The sequence below is a fragment of the Triticum urartu genome, chromosome 6 (assembly GCF_003073215.2).
Source record: "Triticum urartu cultivar G1812 chromosome 6, Tu2.1, whole genome shotgun sequence".
Classification (NCBI taxonomy): domain Eukaryota; kingdom Viridiplantae; phylum Streptophyta; class Magnoliopsida; order Poales; family Poaceae; genus Triticum; species Triticum urartu.
In genome coordinates, this window is record NC_053027.1 from 106,158,752 (window position 1) to 106,180,957 (window position 22,206).

Below are 22,206 nucleotides of genomic sequence, written 5' to 3' on the forward strand. Positions count from 1 at the left end.
AACACCACCATGAATAGCACATCTTTGATTTCATTGTCTGAACCCGAGTGCTCCTGTATATAATGTACACCCTTCGTTCCTAAATGTAAGATTTTTTTGCAGTTTGAATTGAAATGTAAAAACATGTTATATTTAGAAGCAGGGGTGGCATGAACTGATCTCTTGAGTTACCATAGGCTGGGTAACCAAAACTATATATATGATGCATCTCTGCCTATGTAGCTTTGCTCACCATGAACTGATCTCATGCCTTTCTATGCTTCAACAAATTTATGAACGGTGTTTAACTAAATATGCCAATTTGCATGGTTTGAAAACCTGGTTCACTCTCGCCCTTTGCGCCATTGGCGTAACGGGTCATCTAATATTTCTCAAGGTTGAGGATAACCCAAAAGAGACGCCAAACAAAGTATTCTATAAACCAGTTTTAATAAAACAACAACTTAAAAATGGTTTTCCTAAAAATACTCTTAAAACTTGTTTCAAATACTAGTTATCCAAACAACCACGGACTTCATGTGCGGTTCTACGTAATTAACGTAACAAACTAGGTGGATGAATATGATTGCGGAAAGATGTGGCTACTCTCAGGTGTACACACACCTCTTATCTTGGCCTTTGAATTCCTTTGAGATTCACGAGATGGACCGACGCATTGCAGACTGTTTGCAGGACGCATGCGTTCAAACCAGTAAGTGAGCCTAGGCAGGGCGTAGGTCATAGGCACAATTGTTCACGATAGATATGTCAGGGCAGGTTCTGTAGCAGTCACCTCACTCCCAACTATAGCGCAAGAGAGCAAATGTGTGGATTTTGAGGAGAGAGAGAGAGCAAGCATGCATGACAGACTTCGAGAGAAAGACACTTTTCCCTTGAGAAATTGAAGAGAGAGAGAGAGGTGATGCGTGCCTTATTTTATTTATTGAAATATGTGAATGAGAGTCTGTGAGAGAAGCAAGCGATGGAGAAGAGAGATTATTTCTCTGATCGAGAGAGAGAGTGCGCAAGAGAGAGCGCTGATAATAAATGCGAGAGAGCTTTTAAGAGAGAGAGAGATTGGGATAGAAGTGATTTGACTGATCATGCATGATGCATCCATTTTATTCCCTCCTTCCATCTACATAGGGCATAATGCGTTTTTCTAGACTTCATTTGACTTTTGACAAGATTAATAATACATAAGATGCATAATGTAAAAATTATATCATTAGAAGCTTCTTTCACATACGAATTTGGCGGTATGCTTTGTGTAAGTTGCATGTCATATATTATTGCTTTAACATTTGATTAAAGTTAGTCTCGAAAAATGTATTAGGCCTTATATAGATGGAAGGAGGGAGTAGAATTTAGACATGGCCTGAGGAGAAATAGAGATATGTGAAGGATGGCAGACGATGGTTCACGTGAGTGTAGAGACGCGAGATGTGACCTGCCAGCCTACACACTAGGTATGCAGTCGAGTGAGACCTGTAGTTATTGTGTATGTAGGCCTGCAAATATAAACAGGATTGGAGAGTAGTGTTCGGATCACGAGGTGAGACAACTATAAGAAATGGATGGGATAGTAGGTGTACCCACACCCGAAAATATAGAAAGGCCACTCTTGTATGATTGAAGGTAAGGGGAAGGACGAGCCCATCCCTCTGAAAATTAAAAGGGAAGAGATTTAGTTGTTAGAAAGTTTGCGTAAAGAGCAGCTACGTAGCTCTTCATAGATGTAGGATTTTCGGTTCTAAAATATACTGTCGCGAGCAAATAATCCACTTTATGGATGGACGGACCATGTTCCTTGGCTTGCTTCCGCGAATCAATTTTTACAAACATAATCCATCTCTCGTTGCATAAAGACAAAGACAAACATTTTCATGATGGGCCTTAACTGATTTTTTACTACAGCAGTACACTATTTTTTCTTTCTTTTAAATCCCTTGTTCTTTTGAACTGTTCCAGTTTTGTTTGCGAAGCGGCGTTGTGCTAATTAATTCAAGCCGTGTTCGTCTGCCGGGAGCGGCACGGGGGGCATGAGGTGCTGCATCTCCATCATCTGGAGGTTGAAGTCGTCTTTCGTGATCGACTCCGGCGGATTGTCCGGCCACACGGCCACCAACTCTTCGCCGCCGAACAGGCCGGACACCTCCTCCTCTGCCACCGCCAAGCTCGCGGGCATCCCCTTCGCAGGCTTCACGCCATCTGCGCGTGTGTCGACGACATCATGCATGGCATTGTTAACTCACCGGAGTCGGACGTGACATATTTGGATTGGGAGAGAGACGATGGTCAAGATCCAACTCACCGAAGAAGCAGTCGCATTTCCCGCCATAATGCGAGGTCACGTCGCCTTCGGATCGGCTGCCACTGCCACCGCTGAGGCCGGACGGCCACGCGGAGTAGTCGTTCTCGTTGTAGACCAGCTCCGGCATGGACGTAACGCGGAGCAGGGCGGCGCCGGGCAGCCGCTGGTCCTGCTCGAGGACGAGCATCTCGAGCGGCCCGCCGGCGTCGGCGGGCGATTGGTTCGAAGGAAGCTCCTGCGCAGAGGGGGGCACCAATGGTGGCATCCCCAGCGCGTCGGCGTAAAGCTTGTTGGCGTGGCCGAGGCCGGCGGAAACCTCGTCGTGGTGGAGGTACGGTACTTGCGCTGCGAGGAGGGCCTGCGGGTTGTGGCTAATGTTGCCGGTGAATTGGAAAGGCTGCGGAGGAGCGACGTTGTTGAAGACGGGGTGGAACGGCGGCGCAGCCGGCCAGGCGAACTGGTCCGCGGCCGCGTCCAGGAGGAGCGGTGCTTGGAGGCTGCTGGCGTTGCCGTCGGCGTCGACGATGGGCCTCAGCTTGCCGGCGCGGACGAGCGCCACCTCCCGCTCGACATCCGGCGGGTACAGGGCCAGGCCGGCGCGCTTCCGCCGCTTCAGCCGCGTGTTCCAGTAGTTCTTGATCTCATTGTCCGTCCTCCCCGGCAGCTGCATGCAGACGCAGGTCGGGCACCAGGCAATCGATAGGCAACGGCAGGCAAGAAATTCTAATGGCGAGGCGGGGTAAAGGGATCGAACGACCGGTGGTACTCACGTGTGCGGAGATGCGCGCCCACTTGTTGCCGATGAGCGCGTGGAGGCGGAGGATGAGGCGCTCCTCCTCCGGCGAGAAGGGGCCCCGCTTGAGGTTGGGGCGAAGGTGGTTGGCCCACCGGAGCCGGCAACTCTTGCCGCAGCGCAGCAGCCCCGTCTCCCGCCGCACCGCGTTCCAGCTCCCTTCGCCGTGCCGCCGTACGTGCTCCACCAGCAGCTGGTCCTCATCCGGCGTCCATGGCCCCTTCTTCAGCCTGCCGCCGCCCGCCGCCGCACCCTGCTCCACGGATCCACCCGCCGCTTGTTCAGGCTGCTGAGGCGCCTCCACAGCCATCGATCGATCGACGGACCGGTGAAATGATCCGCCTCACCTTTCCTCTCTCCTCCTCTTCCTCTTCTCAAAGCTTACATGCGATCGAGATCGAGAAGAGGGGGAGAGAGGCGGATGATCTCGTCGCCTACCTCCCACGCATCGCCGGGCCGGAGGAGTCAGAAACCATCGAAGACAAAAACATGAATGAATGGAAGATCAAAAGCTCAACGCATTGTACGTATATGTTCCTAATCAATCTAGAAACTGAAACCTAGCGTCCCGATCGAGCACATCCTCTACTAGAGAGGAGCAGAATTCGCCGGAGCTACTAGAAGAAGATTATGAGAACAAAGGGAAATATTTGTTTTGTTTTTTGTCAATCTAGTAGGGGTGGCGGGCCAAAAAAGAGGAGAGGAAAAAATGGGGGAGAGAAGGAGAACGCGAAAATAATGGCACGAAAGATTGATGGTCCTCCTATTGAATCGGTCCAGTCCATGCTTGATGCATGCGGCCATGCATGAAGGGGCGCATGCATCCCTGCATGCCTTCTGTGAATCCATCTCCTCCCGTGTGTTGAAGAGATCTAGAAGCTAGTAGGGCATCCACACTATATTGTTTTTGCTGCCCACAAGAGCATCTCCGACAGTTGATGTATAAGTTTTTTTTTTGCGGGAAGACAGATGATGTATAAGTTGGTGTAAAAAAAGTAGAGTAGGACAGAAGGTTTTAGGTCACCAGAAATTGCCCTAAAATTAACTTCCAAACTTTAAACAAGATCACCACATATTTTGATATTTTGAACTACGAAATGTTCAAACTTAATAAACATGAAAATAGCAATACTACGATAGATTCACTACTACACGCACACTAGAGACACACTAATGGTCACCATCCTTGGACTCCACACAGTTCTAAAGCTCCAGCAACGATTCATCACTACCGAATTCGACATCGTCTTCGTTGTTGTGGGACTCAATCTTGATTGCCTGTCAGGGCCAACCTCGTCCTCCTTCTTGCGCCTCACGACCCTCTTGGCAAAGAATTTGCGCCCCACTACCACGAGGTGTGGATTCACCTTAGTGAATCTCACCATAGCCACTGCATCACACTCATGGGCGGTGCGCTGCTCCACCACCAGGAGATCTTCCTTCCCCTCACCGCGCGACACGATTCATAGTCCAGGGACGAGGAACTCCGCGTCCTCGAGCGACGTAATATGGGGGAAGTTGAGCTGGAGTCGGTGATACTTCCAAGCCACCACGTCGTAAGCACACGCGACAAAGCTCGGGTGTGGTAAAGGTGCCGAGCCATCTCTGCTGCCGATCATAGTTGATTTTAGCAATGAAGCGGCCGGACTGCCGGAGCCGAAGGCCATGGAAGGGTGTGCTTCTCGCAACACGGTGGCATGGAGGTGGCGGCGGCTGGCATGGCAACATCTTAGGCGTCATGTAGGCCGACGGCGGCAACGATTCTCGGTGGAGCGGCGGCCGAATGTGGCGGTGGTGGCCTAAATGGATAGATCAATGGAGGGAGAGTCGTGGATCCGCCGCTAGCAGACAATGAGGGCGGCTAGATTCTGACGGCTGCGGGGCGCACTACTATATATAGATCAAAATACTACTAACATCTCATCACTGGTTAGTGATGATGGTCATCACTGACCGATAAATCTAGGATGTGTTAGTGATGAGCCTCGGTTGGTTCACCGAGGCAGTTTACACTGTTCGGTCTAGTTTCGACCGGTCAATGCTAGGGGGTTCTTCCACCTCCCCCAGACGAAATGTCAACACAGATGGGCTTGCCTATTTGTTTGGTCAATGGTAGCCTATTATCACTGATCTCTCTTTTTAAAGGCCGATCATTGGTATATTTTCTATACGTGATCTTCCCACGCGGACAACAAAAAATTAAACGGAGAAATATGAACACATTCATGCTTCATCGATTATCGATAATGGGTTCCCAATGAGCGTTCATTGAACCGACGACAATTCCCACGATGGCGCTCGTTTGTCTATGATGCATGGATTCTCAATGAGCATGCGTTGAACCGGCACACGATTCCCACAGCGACACTTGTTTGGCTACCGAAGCATCTTTCCCAGATGCCGACTGATATTGTCGGGTTATATATACGGGGCTATGGCATTTTTATACCGCTTCACCAGCATTGGCGCACTTCCTCTGACACCTTCGACCGGCGTTGCCTCACTAACGCTCTTCTTCCCCTCACTAAACAACAAACGGCAACAATGACAGTCCCAGTTGAAGCCTTGTCGGAAGCCGCACCCACTCCCGCCACTGTGTCGGAGCCCGTTGATGCTCCTATTTGTGGAGCCTGAGCCTGAGCCAGTGCCAAGCCTTATTCCACCTCATGCTACCGTTGCCATCCACCTCATCATTGCATAGCCCGGGTAGGCTAGATTTGTCAAGCCCTTACTCTTTGACTTTGAGCCAATCCTACGGCCCCACCGACATCAACGATGACAAACTCGCCGAGTTGTAAGCATTATATGACATGTGTATGGTCCACTGGAATGAGGAGAAGCGTGCGGAGAAGGAAGACCATCAATGCCTGACATGATTGCCCCGCTTCGAACAAACACGCGCGGAGTCCATACTTGTAGAGGTTGAGGCCCCACATGTGACACCCAATGATAATACCCTAAATACTTTTTTTGCTATTATATTGATTGTGCATCATTTGCATTGCATGACAATTGATTAATTAATTAACTTGAACTATTTTTCACAAATGGGAAACAAAAGGTCTCCAAGTGTTTTGAATATTTTTATATGGCCTTGTTCTATTATGAAAAGGCTAGTTTCAAGTTTCATTTGATTCTCAAATTGTTTGACACCGCAAGGATCAAATATGGAGGCGCTAATAGTTGGTCTAATAAACCATTATCCAATTAAAAGTGTTAACCGGGTTGCCTATATTCCCCTCTATCCTTCTAGACCAATTGCATGACCTGTTGCACAATCGGTCTAGAACGTTCCTCCTCAAGTTTGTTAATTTGGACATAGTCGACGAAGCTCTAGCATAGATTCCTATCATCTCCTTGGGATAGTGAGGTTAGGGTTTCTCGTAATATGGAGAGATTTGACGTCTGGTGCTTTATATCGGGCTCTATATTTTTAATAATTCAAGTTTTTCACTTTATTTTTATTTTTGTGTTTTTCTATTATAAATAATAGAGGATTAAAAAAATCTCCAAAATTTTAAAAATGTGCATTTGGAAAAAAGTGTTTAGGAAATCATAAAATGTTCGTGATCTCACAAAAAATGTTTGTTTATTCAAAAAATGTTCATGATTTTTAAAACTAGTTCAGGAAACCAAAATTTTCCATGATTTTGAAATAAATGTTCATGTATTCAAAAAAGTTATGAAATTGAACAAATATTTGCAAATTCAAAAATTGTTCATGAATTTATAAAAAAGTTCACACAATTCAAAAAATGTTCATGAATTACAAAAAAGGTTCATCAATTCAAAAAATATTGTCTGATGAAAATGTTCGTGAATTACAAAAATTGTTCCCCCAATTTCTGAAAATGTTCTTCATTTCGAAACAAATTTTCTCGGGTTTCAAAAAAGATGTTCAGTTTTTTCAAAAATTCTTATGAATTGTAAAAACTGCTCGTCAATTCAAAAGTGTTCATGATTTTAAAAAATGTTGATGATTTTTTAAGATGTTCATGATTTCAAAAAAAGTTCACCAGTTCGAAAAGTTCAAAAACTGGTCATGATTTTGGAAAGTATGTTCACAAATTTGAAAGAAGGCTGTGAAAAAAAAGTAAAGGAAAAGATAGAAAGGAAAGAAAGAGAAGAAGGAAAAGCGGAACAGTAAATAAAAACGAAAAATAAAAATAGAAAACTTAAAAAAATAAAAAGAAATAAAAACTAGAAGAAAAAACAAAGGAAAAATTAAAAGAACTGTGGGGAAGGAATCCCGAAATGGGCCCGCCCAGAAAGGATCTGACGCTGTTGGGGTGTGTATGTACGAGCTCGCTATTTGGCGACCAACGCGCCAAATAGGAGTGGCCTTTGTATTGGCCTAGAAACGAAGCAACCTATGAATAGGGCCTGGCCCTGTCATGCCCGGCCCGCGTATAAAAGGGCCTAGCCGGCCTTAACGCTGGGCTTCGGAGATCGGCCGTTTCCTGGCAGACCGAAGGCCGGCCCGGCCCTTTTATTCGTGTGGTGTGCCGGGCCAACAATCCGTGCCCGCGAACCGGCCTTACAAACACGGGCCATATGACCAGGGTTGGGTAACAAAATCTTTGGGGTTTTGACTAATTTTCGCCTCCCCTCTAAGAGACTAATTTTCGCCGTCGACCGGCGGCAACGCCGACAACCTCCGACGCTTCCTCCTTCTCCTCCCCGGCGATGGGAGACCTCCGCCTCCGACTAAACCAGACACAGAGGGTCCGCCTCGAGGCCGCACTCCACGAGCTCCAGACCCTCGCCGCCGCCGCCGCCGCCGCCGTCACCTTCGCGGACAACATCCCCGTCAACCCCGAGGACACCATCCTCAAGTATCAGCCCGCCCTCACATCCCCCTTTCCACCTGTTGCTCCGCTCGTGTTTCGTGATGGGACTTATAGGGTTCTCGGGCGTGCGCGTGTGTTTGCTTTGCGTGCAGGGGGCATGGCACGTCTGATCAGGATGGGGAGGTTGTGGCGACGGTGTGCGGCGTGGTGGAGCGGGTCCAAAATCTCGTCTGCGTGAGGACGCTCCGGGCAAGGTGCTCTCTCCCTGCCTTCCCCCTGTTCTCCGCTCTAGCAGTTTCCAGCCAGCGATTTGATTGGTTTCTGTTTCCCTGCCTGGCAATGCTGGCATTACTATGGCATGCCGAGTAGTACAATGGCCTACGCAGCATGAATTGATTGGTTGGCTTATACTTGTTTGTGAATGGATTATTGTAGTGCGCACTGAAGTTTCATACTGAAATATTACGGGGTGTTGGATTCGAGCAGGGTGGTTATTATCTGTGCTGAATCGAACTCTAGATATTTGGGTTCACTATAACTTGTTATACTAATTGATTTACAGGGCAGGGAGTGCATTCTACCCTAATTCGTTGAAGGCGTAGTTGTTTGTTTGATTATCATTGGTCTGTCAATTGACAGATGGTAAAAATAAGCCTTCTCTAGTACCCGGTGGGAAGGGGGGTGGGGGGGGGGGGGATAGGGGCCATTTGATTCTACTTTAATAAAAATTGTTGCAAATGTACTTAACATTTAAAATTATGGATGACTTCTAGCTAGGCTTAGCTCATTTTTCTCTTGGACTTTTTCAGGTATAAGCCACAGAAAGGGGATATCATTATTGGCCGTGTCAGTGAGGTACGAGCACTTTGTGTCACTCTCTCAATGTTCTTCTCCTTTTTATAACATGGTTCCTGGTAGGAATGAGCTACACACCTGAATGTAATAAAACATGTCATGGATTTCAGTCCATGACGATGCTCTATCTTTTGCCTTAAAGCTCACGGTTCAAACTGCGATAGTTGTTGTATGTTGTAAACAACCCAAGTACGAGGTCCTTGCCTGGTTAAGAGCATCTTGTCAGCCACAACGCCAGGGGTGACCGTCGTCGACTGGTGGCATGCTGCCGACCATCACCCCAAAGCAGCTACACAAGGGGCTGGATTCTATGACCATTTTGATATCCTGGATGCTCTGGAAACAGCGCAATGAGTGCACATTCAAGCACACCAGACCAAGCATTCCAGCACTGTTGGCTAGGATCAAGGAAGAATCAAGGTTATGGGTGTGGGCTCAAACTCTTGGGCTTCGGGTGATCTTTCTGGGATCTTGGGATGTCCATTAATTTTCTGTTGCTTAGCTCCTGGTGATACTTGGGTAGTTCTAGACACTGCTGAGGCTTGTACTTCGAACTCTTGTACATTTTTAATGAAAGAAACACAAAGCTTTTGCATTTTCTCGAAAAAAGATCCTCATAGTATATACATGGATTGGACAATCAGTTTTCCGTATGTTTGATAGTTAGTAGTCTCAACTATTTTGTATGGGTCTAATTGTCCATGTTATTTACTTTTATTTGGATATACTCCCGTATGAATAATCAGAGGGCATGGGTAAATCTGGCTAATTATAGTCATGCCATCACAGTGTGATTCATTCACTATCTGCTTGTTCAGATGCAAAAAATGTATTCTATTCTGGCCAGTATCAGTTAAATGTGTTTTTCCCCTGCAAGATTGCTTCTAAGCGCTGGAGGTTGGAGACAAACTTTAGCCAAGGTGCTGTTTTGATGCTTTCTTCTATGAATTTGCCTGATGGAATCCAGGTATGCTGTTGCACCTTTACCCCGTAACACCCATAAGTGTGTGGCCTTCTTTTGTTAAAAAAGAACCATCAGCATATTCTTTCAGCTGGTGCATAATGGATATGGAGGGTAAGATATGAAAACGTGTGTGGGACAACGGGCTGACAACTGGAATATTCTTGCAGTACAATCTGGTAGATAAAATGATGCTAGACTACATCAAACAGATAATTCAACATGTCTCAAACCACACTTTCTAGCTGACTTAACAGTAGCTTGTACCAATGTCTCCCCTAAGATATGCAGAGTACAGTAGCGACCAGGAAATTATTCAATTTCCTGCTTTTGTGGAAACTATATAAACTACAGTTACTTTCTTGAAGCATAAGTTGGATGTTATTTTAGAATGGAGATTTAAATGTTGCATCTTCTTCAAAGAGATCAATGACTGTTCATCATTAGCATGTGACATCTTTCACTAGTTAATTTTTCACCAATATTCTGGTTAATGATTTTTTTCCCACCCGCCTATTAGAGACGGAGAACTGATATTGATGAGCTTAATATGCGGAGTATACTTGAAGAAAATGACCTTGTCTGTGTGAGTATCGCTCCCCCCCCCCCCCCCCCTTTCTACAAATGATTATATATATTTGCTTATATATTTATCCTCTGAGTCGTACCAAACTACAAGTATGCATAAACAATGATATAGGCTGTTCAGCACTCCAGCTTGGCATATTTGTCTGCACCTGTTCACTGCAAATGTGTTTATATGTCCTGGGGTACCTTTTCTTCTGCTTTTTCTTGCCATCTTGCGGTTGATATCAGGTTGAACCATCATTCTCACTACCTATCCACCAGTCAATCTTGCACGTCTCAAATTAAATTTTAGACACTAGCGTGCCCCGATATCTCACTTGCTTGGTAGATGGGTTCGGCTAGTAATAGAAGGTAAAAGAAATCTTGCAACAGAGTGGATGGACATAATTATTCGTGAACTGAGTAGGAACTGGTAGATGTATATGGTGACCAATATGTGTAGTTGTGGGATAACTAATAGACAGGAAATAGAAGTAATCGCACATTGGAACTGGCGGTTGAAAATAGATCGAGCAGAAGTGCGTGCATGGACTCGAAGTTGGCAATCAAAAAAAGCAATGGGATGCAAATATAGGAGACGAGAAATCAGAACAATGAAAGAGGGTGCAAGTTTGGCCCTTATTAGGTGGAAGAACAAAGCCAACTTGCGCCCTGAGGATCAACATCACTGCAGCACTTGGTAAAAACAAACCGTAATAAAGGAGCACAGTACACAAAGTGTTCCATGTCATCTACCATGGGTTTCCAGGTTTTTTACTTTCTATAAGCGAGACTTGAGTCAGTACAACAGACCGCAGCCCTTTCCAGTATAGAAGCATCACTGACTGTAGAACCAACCTGTGATGAGGTCTTAACAGAAGTTAAAAACAAATAAGACCAGAAAGTGTACGTGCTTATACTGTGCCATACTTTTAGAATAACTAGATGATAACAAATAATGCACAAAACTGACAATAATAAAGACACGAGGTAGATTTCATCTAGTATCCAGAGTTCTCAAGTCTAAATGTGCAAGCCTTTCTCTTCGAATTGTGTTGTGTTTTCTTCAAATTTTTGCATACCAGGTCAATGAACTACCATCATTATTAATTTTGGTACAGCATAGAGTTCTAGTGTGGAAAATTTGCTGTGCATTTTGTCAACTAGTCTCTGATGGTTTGTTTGCAATCAAGGCATTTTGTCTAGGGGGTTGAGTGGTGATGCTCTGATGGCATAGTATTTAGTACCGGATCTCATGATGTAGAGAATTTAGTTGTATTTTTGGAGTATGACTTCTGTGTGTAGAATTTCAGAGACGGGTCCCACTCTGTAACCAGGATGTTTGTTCATTGGTAGGGGTGTTACACCAACCTTCAATTTATTTGTACATTTTGTTTTACTATTTTTCCTTAGGGGAGTTCATGATACTGGGAGCATTTTTAGGCTTCTCGTCCGTTACTATGTTTGATTATTTATTTATTATAGTTTGTCACCCTTTGCTTATTTACTGAATGAGTACAGTTTAAATCTGATGCTGCTACTTTGAATGAAACCAATTATCAGGCTGAAGTTCGTCATATCCAACATGATGGATCTCTTGACCTACAGCCAAGGAGTCAAAAATATGCTGCCTTTTTATGTGATGAACCAATTGTGAGGAACTCTATGCATTATTGTGAGCGCTCTGCCCTTGCAATGCTGGCTCTTGTCATTATTTTGAACTTTTCGAAAAAGTAAAAAGTTGGTCGATGTTGATTACCCGGTGCAGTAATGCAAGGCAGGTTGATGAACCAGTTCATATACATGTTAAGTCCTGATATCTCATGTTGTTAAGTCCTAATATCTCATAGGTTGATGATTTGTATCTGATTGCAAGAGTTATGACAGTCTCACCTCTTTCAGAACCAGCATTGCTTCCTGTGGCAATATACAACGTGCTAACCTGTTGAATTGTTTTGAGTTATCTTTGCAGCTTCAGAGGGGTCAATTGCTCACAGTACCTGCCTATTTGGTAAAACGGCGAAAACAGCATTTCCATCATCTTGAGCAATATGATGCCGATTTGATTCTCGGTTGCAATGGATTCATCTGGGTCGGCGAGCATGTCGCGGTGGATGAAGGGACTAATTTGAATGAAGATCAACATAAGTTGAGCATGGAAGTGGAGGCTTTTACCCCACTAGAAACTAGAAGGCACATTTGCCGGCTTGCCAATGCCGTGCGCGTGCTTTCAGCCCTTGGATTCACTCTGACCGTCGAACTGATAATCCAGACCGCTGAAGCAAGTCTATCATCACACGTCGAGATAAGCGACATGCTCGGAGCTGAATTTTATGTCCAGACAGCGGAGAGAGAGGCCAAGCGTCGAGCCGATCTCTCGAGAAGGATGAATGGGCCAAGGTAAAATGCAGTTTGGTCCTGCCTGCCTGATTATTTGTAGAGTAACAGTACCTGACCTGTACGATATTATCTGTAAAGGAAAATAGAGCCAATCAAGAACTGTTTTGAGATGTAGACGCTTGCTCAACCCTGTCGCGTCCATGTAGTTAGTGGTAGCAGTATCAAAATATAGCTGCTATCGACGGAGATTTTGTATACTCTGTTATGTAGGCCACTGTTCACTTTCATGAACCTGTTTTTTGTGTTCTTTTGGGGTCTGGACAGGAGTGCTGCCAGTTCATACACGAGAGAGGAAAAGAGAGTATTTACAAGATAAAAAGTAACCACGAGATGTCTGGTTACAAAAACGCACGAACACAATGGGAATTTAGCCCGGCTCATCGTCAGTTTCGTCGTTCAGAAGGCCGTTAAAGCCCTTGGACCGGTCGTTCTTGACCATCTGAGTGCTCAGGAGAGCTCTTGTGCTTGAAGAGTCGAAGATGCGCCGACATCTCTCCTTCCACTATCTTTTTCTGGAGGAAATGGCAGTGTGCCTATTCATTAATTGGTTAGAAGCCTACAAAAAACACTACAGTTATGTACAGGACAAGGTGCAGAAGCTCCCAAAGGACATAGGACCTAGCTAAGAAGCTAATCAGGCTTCGGGCCAGGCGCGTCCCCATCATCGAACAACCGCTCGGTGGAGAGCTTCGGCGCTGAAGATTCATCTTGACGAGATTAGAGAGAATGTTCTCGGAGATGGAATGAGATCGAAAACCCCGACGTTTCCCTCTTTCCCAATGTGCCGCCCCGTATGAGAGAGATTAAGTCCATCCAAATGGCAGCTGAAAGAATATCGGGTGAGAGCCGCAATGTTTACCCGCCACCAGTCTTGGCTGAAGAAAACTGCCCATGCAGCAGGTTAAAGTCTAGTTTCCTCATCCCAGTCAGTCAGCAGTTTCCAAACTCCCCTCAAGAAGCAGTTTTGGTGAGAGCAACTCTATCGTACTCGCCATATTGACAATCTTCATATTCATATGAAGCAGTGATGCGCCATAATGGCTGCCTTCATCCCCCCCACAAATCTTCAAACATATTCAGTTAAATCTGAGCACGACACAAATCAAATCAGGACCAACTTTCCCGCAACTATTCGCTTGCTACGCAAGGCAAACAAGGTGATAGGTTTTCCCTACCTCCTGTTGGCGCTGCCAATCTACCTCGTCTCCTGTGGTCTTAGAGCGATGGAGGTGTGATGGATCATGTTCCCTGCCGGCAGGAGAGCTTAACTTTTAAGTGCTTTTTTGGTGTCCCGCTCAGGATTCAGGAAGACGAGGTGGCGATGCTCCCTGAAGATGGAATAAGGTTCTCCCCATCAAGCCCCGTCCTGGTGGTGCGTCTAGCTTAGTCAGAGGGCGTGTGGAGGTGTTGCTCCGGTGGATCTCATAGGATTTAGTCGGTGTTTGTCTTCGGTGGGCTGCTTGGATCCGGTATTCATTCGTTTGAGTTCACGTGTCTCCATGTTGGATCCTTTTGATCCACACTTCTCTTTATCGGCGACAGTTGTTGTTCTAATGCGCTGGTCTTATGGTGCCTTAGCACGACGACTTCCAAATTGTCTACAACAAAAAAGTCTACCCGGCTTCGGCGAGGGAGGGGCGATGATGGCATCGTGCCTTCGGCTCGCTTCAGTGATAGTAGTCGTCGCTACGTGATCTACGGATCTGGATGTAATTCTTTTGTTATTTCTAGTATTCTTTATACCACCTTTATATTTGATGAATAGATTGAAAGTTTTTTTAAAAAAATGGAGCACGAGCGCAAAGACGCTTTCGACAAGGTATGTATTTCGGGGGCAATTTCTTCATCGATGACTTGTTTCTGATGTCAATTTCAACTTCGTGGTGCTGATTCTGGCGGCGGCGACGGATTCCGATGCCAATACTCAAAATTGTGAGAAGCACCAGAACATGCATCCACATGGATGCCCCAGCCAGTGCTTCTCACAATTTCAAACATGGGCATCGATTCCACTCTTCCACGCATCACACATCTCGCACGCGTCCACACATCTTGCTTGGCCATTAGGTCGCCGATTTTTCCCCACCTAATGATAAAAACTATGCTAACCATTTTGGGGACACATACAAAAATCAGTGATGAAATCCTTGTATGTCTTTAAAAATAGTTCATATAAATTTTATCAGAGCTTTCACTGCGATACCGCTCCTCCTCCGAGACCAACACCCAGTTCGCCGACAGTGATGGTGGAGGTTGTGGGCGACCAAAAGGAAAGTGGGGGCCATCCGTCTTTTTATAGCTGCGGGGGACAGGAAAAAGTGGTTGTAAAATTGCCACAGGCTAGTGCAAAAGGTGACGAGGAAGATGAAACTTCTCTCCCACACAAGTGGTTGGTGGATGGTGAGGGCTCTAAGCCAATGCCCATAACCTCCAAATATGGAGGCTAGCGAGCTCTATATGGAGTGCGCTCCATAAAGATTATGGTGACTGCTAAAGTGTCATGCTGGCGGTTATTATAGCAATCGAGATGACAACACTTTTAGAGTTGCTGTGAGCCATGTAATTTTTCTTCGAATGAGCGGCAGGAGCTCTGCACATTCTTCCTTTTTAGGCCATGAATTGTTCCATGGTATTTTTATATTAATATAAGGTATAAGTATAGTACAAGGAGGAGAAATGGCATTCTGGAGCTCGGTTTCCATGGAGGCAGAGCTTTTTAAATAAAATAAAATTGATACCCTTTGGTTTAAAAAAAATCTGAAAAAATTGTACAAGTACATAAGGATGTGATGTGTATGTGTGTAAAATTCAGAATGAAATACCTTGAGATGCGATATGTGCAAAAAGAACAAACTTATGGACTTTTGGGACGAATAGTATCATGTGTTGAAAAGTCACAGATTTGTCTTTTTTGCACAGCCTTCAATTCAACGTATTTTATCGTGAAAATTTACACACATGTATGTTATGTCTCTATGTATGTCTGTATTTTTTCCAAAAAATTTTGAAATGTAAAAATATGTTTTTTTTCGAAAACAGGCCTCCATGGAGGCCGAGCTCCGAAAGCAATTTTCGGTACAACGAGGGGGAAACAAAGGTGAAAGGGCACCCTTAAGTGTTTTTGATATTAATGACAACATAATTTGTGTTATAACATCATGCTTAAGTGTGTAAATAGTGGCGTGACATCATAAAGAGAAGTATGGATGGTTGCCCCCCCCCCCCCCAATTCCGAAAAGGGGAAACATGCACTTGTCAATGCCTTTTAAGATAGTATCATGCATGCCAATTGTGCATTTTTTGTGAGGTGGCATTCAATTAAATGAAGAAAGAGATGATTGAGTATCATGATATGGTACCGTATCATATTAAGCGATGTACTAATATGTGTCATGCATGATAACAAATGAGATCACTATGATACTATGCATCGTGGAGGTAATATAATACACTAGTATCATATGCATAATACTAGTATATGCTACGTGACCAGCCTTAGGGCAACCACGCTATTAAGAGGGGGTGCACCTCGGAGAGATCGTGGGAATCAACTGCACGTACACAAACAAAACACACCCACAATCATACACAAGATCAGAGAGAGAGAGAGAGAGAGGGACAGTGAGAGAGGGGGGGGGGGAGAGAGGGAGGTAGGGAGTTCCCTCAAATCAGCTGGAGTTCCATGGTTATAGGTAGCCCAAAACTTTAAGGGCAGTGTCCGATTAGGGTCCACAGAGCTCAAAAGGTTTGCACCTTTGTTGCAAACATTCTGCTTATCACATAGCCATACCCGAAAATTTTGGGGCCTTCAGATAAATCCCTGAACCTTGTCCGGAACTTCCAAGCCACACAAAAATGTGTTGCAACGGTTGGATTTGGGGGCTAGTTGTAAATATCCCCTTCTGTTGGAAATATGCCCTAGAGGCAATAATAAATTGGTTATTATCACATTTCCCTTTCATGATAAATGCTTATTATTCATGCTAGAATTGTATTAACCGGAAACTTAAATACGTGTGTGAATACATAAACTACACCGTGTCACGACGCGAGTACGACTACGCCAACCACGATCTCTAGATTGTTAATGCTTTCAGTCTACAAGGGTATGTAGACACCACTCCTCTCTCGTTGCTATACATCTCCTAGATTAGATCTTGGGTGTTCATAGGAATTTTTTTATTTTCATGCTTCGTTCCCCATCACCTTCTTCCACACAAAGAAGGTGATGACTCCATTCTCTCCCCTTCATTGTTCTAGCTCAAAATTCTTGGAGAACTCCTTCCCCTTCCACTAAAACTTGTTGATCTTTTGGGGAATGAAAAAGAGAAGTGCATGATCTACGTTTCCACCAAAGAGAAATTTGACCCCCCCCCCATGTTTCCCTAGAGGATCTTGTTACTCTTGGATGTTTGAGACTCCTAGGCGGTAGGATCCTCTAGTGAAATATCGATTTGTGGACGAAAGCCCCCTCCCCCTCCCCCCCGCAGCCCCCGCGTCGCTCCCAGGGGCGACTCTGGAGGCGAAACCCTAGCCGCCGCCTAGGCTCCCCTCCCTTCCCTCGCCGTCGCTGGAGGATGCCGGCGGGCAAAGCCCTCACCGGTGGACGGCGGCGGCGGGGCCCTCGTTCGCGTGCTCGCGCGCTGGAGCGGCGGGAGCACGCAGTGGCGCGGCGGGCGGCCGTCTGCTCGCGGGGAGGTCGAGATGGCGTGGTCTGCGTGCGCGGTGGCGCTGACATGGCGTCCGCCAGCCGCTGATGCGTGCGACAGAGTTGAGGGCGCCCAGATCTGGGCCGCACGAGCCCGTCCAGGCCCGCGACAATCACTCTGCCCCCACCCACCCTTATCCCTCCTCCCACCCCTCCCGGCCGCTGCCGGCGGTTGCCGCTGGGTTAGTAAGCACGCGCGCAGTGACCCTGACGGTTGCTGCTCCGCTGTGCCCCGGCGGAGGCTGTAGGCCAGCGCGGCGGCGACGCGGTGCAGGTGGCTGTTGCCGCCTGCTGGACGCGCTCCCGGCGGTGGCCGGCCTGCTGGAGCTGCGCTGGTCGGTGCCCTCTCATGCGACGACAACATTTCTAGGCTTCCCCCATGTGTGTTGGTCTTCTCCGACGATTCTTCGCCATGCCCGGTCTGCCACTGCATCTGAGGTCTTCGTCCTTGGGTCGGGGGTTAAATCCCTGCGCGGCGACGGCCTGCGCTGTCAAAGGCGACGCCCGAGGGTGCCGTCACCTCCTTGGAGGCGTTGGCATGACCCTGACCGGACCTCCTCCTCGAGCACCGGGAGAAATCCTAGGTCCGACCTCCCGGACCGGGCAGCGGCGACGTCTCAACACCGTTCCCCTCTTGATGGCGCTGCTTTGGCTGCAAGTGGAGTACTTGATGCGACAGATGGTGGTTGGCGATGCATCGCTCTGGCGTAGATTGCTACACAAGGAGCAGGTCGCAACGTTTGCCTGCGCCGGCGCTCCCCAATGAATGCTACACCAGTTCCAATCAGGCCCTGCCTTTCACCCGCCGACTCTCTAGGCACATGGGTGCGAGGTACGTCGGCTTGGGCAGTCTTGAAGCTGCATTCGTCCCTGGAAGTGCCTGGCAATGGCAGTGTTGCTGCCCTGTTGCTCCGAGTCTCGATGCTTCGCCATTTTGGCTGGAGGCAAGGCTGGGCCAGGCCTAATGTCGTTGCGTGTCTGTAGTTGAGGGCACCTCCTCACCTAGCTGTAGTCACTTGGTGAGGACGGTCGTGTGTGTGTGTGTGTGCGTGTGTGTCCCTCCTTTCTGGAGGTTGTACCCCCGATGTCTTCCTGTTCAATGCAATGAAACGCAACTCTTTTGCGTTTTCTCGAAAAATATCGATTTGTGATCTTCCTCGGTGTTTGTGAAGGTTTGGAGGCCACCTTAAGTTCTACCACTAGTGTCTAGTGTTGTATGAGAGGCCCATATCTATTGGCCCATGAGACCCAAGCCCATTTAGTCTTGGCGTCCTATAGAAGGAGAGGCACGAGGTTCTCTGTCCTGTTACCATTGTGCCAAGATCACCAGCTCGGAACCCCCTACCCGAGATCTACAGGATTCAACTTTGTCAGCTGGTCGCAAGTGCGATTGCCTCTTGGAGCAATCCAACAAGCTCTGGGAGGCAGTCTGCCACCAAGTGGTAGACATGCACCACAAGCTCGACCACCTCGCGCCAAGATTAGGGGAGCTTCACCGCGCCGTTGCCCAAGCGGAGATCGAAGCGGCCTACAAGATCTCGGAAGACAATGCCCGCCAGACATTGCCGAATGTAGGGCCACGAATGAAGCTGAATGCCGGCGGGATGATGGCGACGACAAGGAGGAGGACGACAGCAACAAGGAGGTCAACTACGACGACGATGAATAACATCAAGTAGTTTTGTTAGGTTCTAGAATTATGCATGTTAATTACGTAGAACTTCTGCATATCATGTAATGATATTAAGTATCGTCTTTATGTTTTATGAAGTTTTCCATTGAAACCTCTCATGTCCACTCGTGCTTGTAACTGCTTGAACTTGTCCCAAAATATATACTTGTGACTACCATCTTGGCACGATAAGTGTAATCACAAGTATATAAGCAATTGATATCTAAAAAATTCTTAAGTTTTCAAATTATATTCTATGACACTACAAATCGTTACAGAATATGCACATGTCTAATGACAACCGAATATGTTGCCGAAAATCAGGTCATAACGTCACTAAAGTTGTCAAGGGCGCTGCCCCGAGGGAAAAAACAGCTGGTGATAGTCTTCCGTCATATAAAATGATATTAGGCAACATTTCATATCCCGTTACCAGGGTTTTCGTCACAAAATAGCACAAATTTTGTAGTGACGGTGTCGAATTCCTCTTTCTGTAACCAGAAACAGACTACAGGTCAAATCTCTGGAGGAAGAACATGAGGTGATGGTGTCTCCGTCTCAAGAAAAGCTTCCGTGATTTTTTGGGAATTTTTTAGATACATATAGGATTTTATGGCAGCGGAATCACCAAAAGATGGTGGCCAGGGGCCCCACATGCCCCCGTGGCGCGCCCTAGGGATGCGCCACTTGTCCGTGTCACCCGTGGTGGCTCCCCTCTGGTCCGTTTTCATTCCATAATTCCTCAAATATTCTGAAACAAATCTCCAAAAATCCATGTCCAGTTTCGAGCACTTTTATTTCTACACAAAAATAATACCAAAGTATTTCTACTGAAAGCTCTGTCAGTTCAGGTTAGTTTCATTCAAATCATATAAATTAGAGGCAAAAGTAAGAGCAAAAATGTTTAGAAAATTAGATACATTTGGGATGTATCATCCCTCCACAACGAAATCCCTCATATGCTTGCTTTTGGTGGTGAAGGGGGACCATTTCCCCTTTGTACTATTGGCGAAAATCTTGTTGGTCTTACCGGCGATGTCGGCCTGTCCACTACTGCTCCAGCCCGAATTTGGTGGGACGGCCGATGAGCACCTTAGTCCACGACCTCACCGCGTTGCCCATCTCTCAATGCCGGGAACCCATCTAGTGAGCTAAGGACACCTACCCTAAACCCCTCTCTCTTTTCTTCTTGATTACTGCTTCATTTTCCATGTTTTGAGCTTCCCCTCCTTGTTGTGGAATATACTAAAATATTCGGCCAATATTGTAATTTTGTGAAATATCCCGTCATTTCACAAATTTTATGCTGGTTTTTGGTTTGTGAAATGTTTAGCCAATATTGTATTTATGAAAATGAAATGCATTCGAAGACCTCAAATTGAAATGGAAGTGAAGATTAGTAAAACTGACACATTGTGTATCTAGTAATTTGCTATTCTCAAACTCAAAAGGAAGTCAAGATCTCTGGAGCAAATATATGTAATATCCGGTAATTCTTGTCTTAAATTTGAAATAGATGTTAATGTTTGTAAAGTTGCTATTTGATCATAATTGGTAATTTATAGATTTGGAACTGAAGTGGATGTTATATTTGTGAAATTGGTGATATCATTTATATTTTATTTCAGTGTGTAACTGATTGTTTAAAATATGTGAAACCGATTATGGCAAATACTCCCTCCATCCCAAACTAAGGTGTCTCAAGTTTTTACTAACTTTTGTACTAAGTTTGAGACACTTATTTTTGGGACGGGGGGAGTATGTCAAACCGATTATTTTAATGTGTGAAAACCTATTTTTAATTTATGAAAAAATATTTTAATGTTTGAAACTAAATATTTATGTAATTGAATCAGTTTGTGAACTATGAAATCTTTTTTCAAAACTATTTTATTTTTGAAAAGATGGAAGACCTCTCGACCTTTTGTATCATTGTGATGCAGACAACATATTTATTAAAAGCATCTCCAGCCGTTGGCCCCCAGGAGGCGCTAAAAATCGCCCCTCGGAACGCACCGGCGAAAACCGCGTGCTGGGGGCGTGATGGCCTCCAGTCACGGCGCCCACGAGTTATTTGAAAACCACAAACTAGACGCAAATTCATCCAAACTTCGGCGAGTTCATACATATTTAAAATATTTTACAAAAAAAGAAAAAAAGCTACTCGCCGCGGCCCGCCGTCGCCCTCGCCGCTCCTCGCCACCCGCCGCCCTTGAAGCTCTACATGCCCAGGAGCCTGTAGAACTGCGTGTCGTCGTCGCCGTCGTTGCCGTCGTCGCCTCCTCTGCGGCTGTCGTCCCTGCTGCACCCCTCCCCAGGTTGGCGCGGCGGGTTGGATGGTCCGGGGGCGTCCTCGTCCTCGTCGCTGTCGAGGATCACCACGACGTGCTCGTCCTCGCGCCCACGCTTGCGGGCGGCTATCTCCTCCAGGGCTCGGCGCTGCCGGACCATCTCGTCGCGGAGGTAGTCGTCCCGCGCCCACTTTCTCCTCGTCGGAGACGCCGCGCCGGACTATGGCCTCGTACTCCGCGGGGAGGCCGGGCTCCGCCTTTGGCCTGACGAGGACGAGGCGGCCAGAGGTGGGGGAGGAGTCGGTGATGCGGACGCCGGAGCTGTGGGTGCGGTGGCTGACCGGCGTGTCCTGGGGCTCCGGCTTGACGGGGCGGAGGCAGGGAGAGCCGGTCGAGCGGCCGGACGAGGAGGAGGACGCCCCTGGGTCCATGCGCCTCGGCATCCACGAGCTCCCACGCCAGCGGGAGAATGACGGGGGAGCGGGATACTCCAGTCTGGGCGTATTGCCGCCCTTGATGTACTCGAGGACGGCCTCCAGCATGCAGCCGGGCACGCCCCACCATCGGCGGCGGCCTTCGAAGTTGAGCCTCCCGGAGGGCACGTGGCGGGCGAGGGACACGCGTCGTCCGGTCTTCACTGCGCCGCAAGTGAGGCATCAATGGAGGAGGCTGACCGGCGCGGCAGCACGGGGCAACTTTGGCATTGATTCGCAGCGGGAACCGAGGCGATGAGGACGACGAAGCGGCGAGAAGAGCCGAGTCGCTGCCAAGGAGGGTCCGCCGACTTTTGCGCCAAAAACGATTCGGTCGGCGCCCCCAAGCGCCCCCCAGCGCGCCGGGTTCAGTCTGGGTCCGCCGGCGCCAATTTCGGTCCGA

At 47.0% G+C, this 22,206-nt stretch overlaps 2 protein-coding genes and 1 pseudogene across 3 annotated transcripts; 2 read left to right on the forward strand and 1 right to left on the reverse strand.

Moving 5' to 3' along the window:
• Positions 1-1,738: 1,738 nt before the first annotated feature.
• Positions 1,739-3,943, reverse strand: LOC125514847 (transcription factor MYB97-like). Its single transcript, XM_048680216.1, has 3 exons — positions 3,064-3,943; positions 2,294-2,957; positions 1,739-2,190 (listed from the first exon to the last, which is right to left on the reverse strand). Exons 1-3 carry the CDS (start codon positions 3,394-3,396, stop codon positions 1,979-1,981), a joined length of 1,209 nt encoding a protein of 402 aa, XP_048536173.1. The 5' UTR covers positions 3,397-3,943; the 3' UTR covers positions 1,739-1,978.
• A 3,734-nt stretch (positions 3,944-7,677) lies between these two features.
• Positions 7,678-12,895, forward strand: LOC125517426 (exosome complex component RRP4 homolog). Of its 2 annotated transcripts, none has more exons than XM_048682632.1 (7): positions 7,678-7,921; positions 8,029-8,130; positions 8,686-8,731; positions 9,609-9,698; positions 10,213-10,278; positions 11,823-11,888; positions 12,232-12,895. In XM_048682632.1, the coding sequence occupies exons 1-7, from the start codon at positions 7,773-7,775 to the stop codon at positions 12,661-12,663; spliced, it is 951 nt and encodes a 316-aa protein (XP_048538589.1). In that variant the 5' UTR covers positions 7,678-7,772; the 3' UTR covers positions 12,664-12,895. The 2 variants fall into 2 exon arrangements, with proteins under 2 accessions (XP_048538589.1, XP_048538588.1); XM_048682631.1 differs by having other exon boundaries at positions 11,823-11,934; positions 12,232-12,577.
• A 4,341-nt stretch (positions 12,896-17,236) lies between these two features.
• On the forward strand, positions 17,237-17,909 carry LOC125516107 (annotated as a pseudogene).
• The last annotated feature ends 4,297 nt before the right edge of the window (positions 17,910-22,206 follow it).

Excerpts from the sequence above, each read along its gene's own strand:
- LOC125514847 (XM_048680216.1), bottom strand. The coding sequence starts at position 3,396 with ATGGCTGTGGAGGCGCCTCAGCAGCCTGAACAAGCGGCGGGTGGATCC. Across the intron at positions 2,958-3,063 it reads GGGCGCGCATCTCCGCACAC|CTGCCGGGGAGGACGGACAA; the intron begins GTGAGTACCACC and ends GTCTGCATGCAG. Across the intron at positions 2,191-2,293 it reads GAAATGCGACTGCTTCTTCG|ATGGCGTGAAGCCTGCGAAG; the intron begins GTGAGTTGGATC and ends ACACACGCGCAG.
- LOC125517426 (XM_048682632.1), top strand. The coding sequence starts at position 7,773 with ATGGGAGACCTCCGCCTCCGACTAAACCAGACACAGAGGGTCCGCCTC. Across the intron at positions 7,922-8,028 it reads CCCGAGGACACCATCCTCAA|GGGGCATGGCACGTCTGATC; the intron begins GTATCAGCCCGC and ends CTTTGCGTGCAG. Across the intron at positions 11,889-12,231 it reads CAAGGAGTCAAAAATATGCT|CTTCAGAGGGGTCAATTGCT; the intron begins GCCTTTTTATGT and ends TTATCTTTGCAG.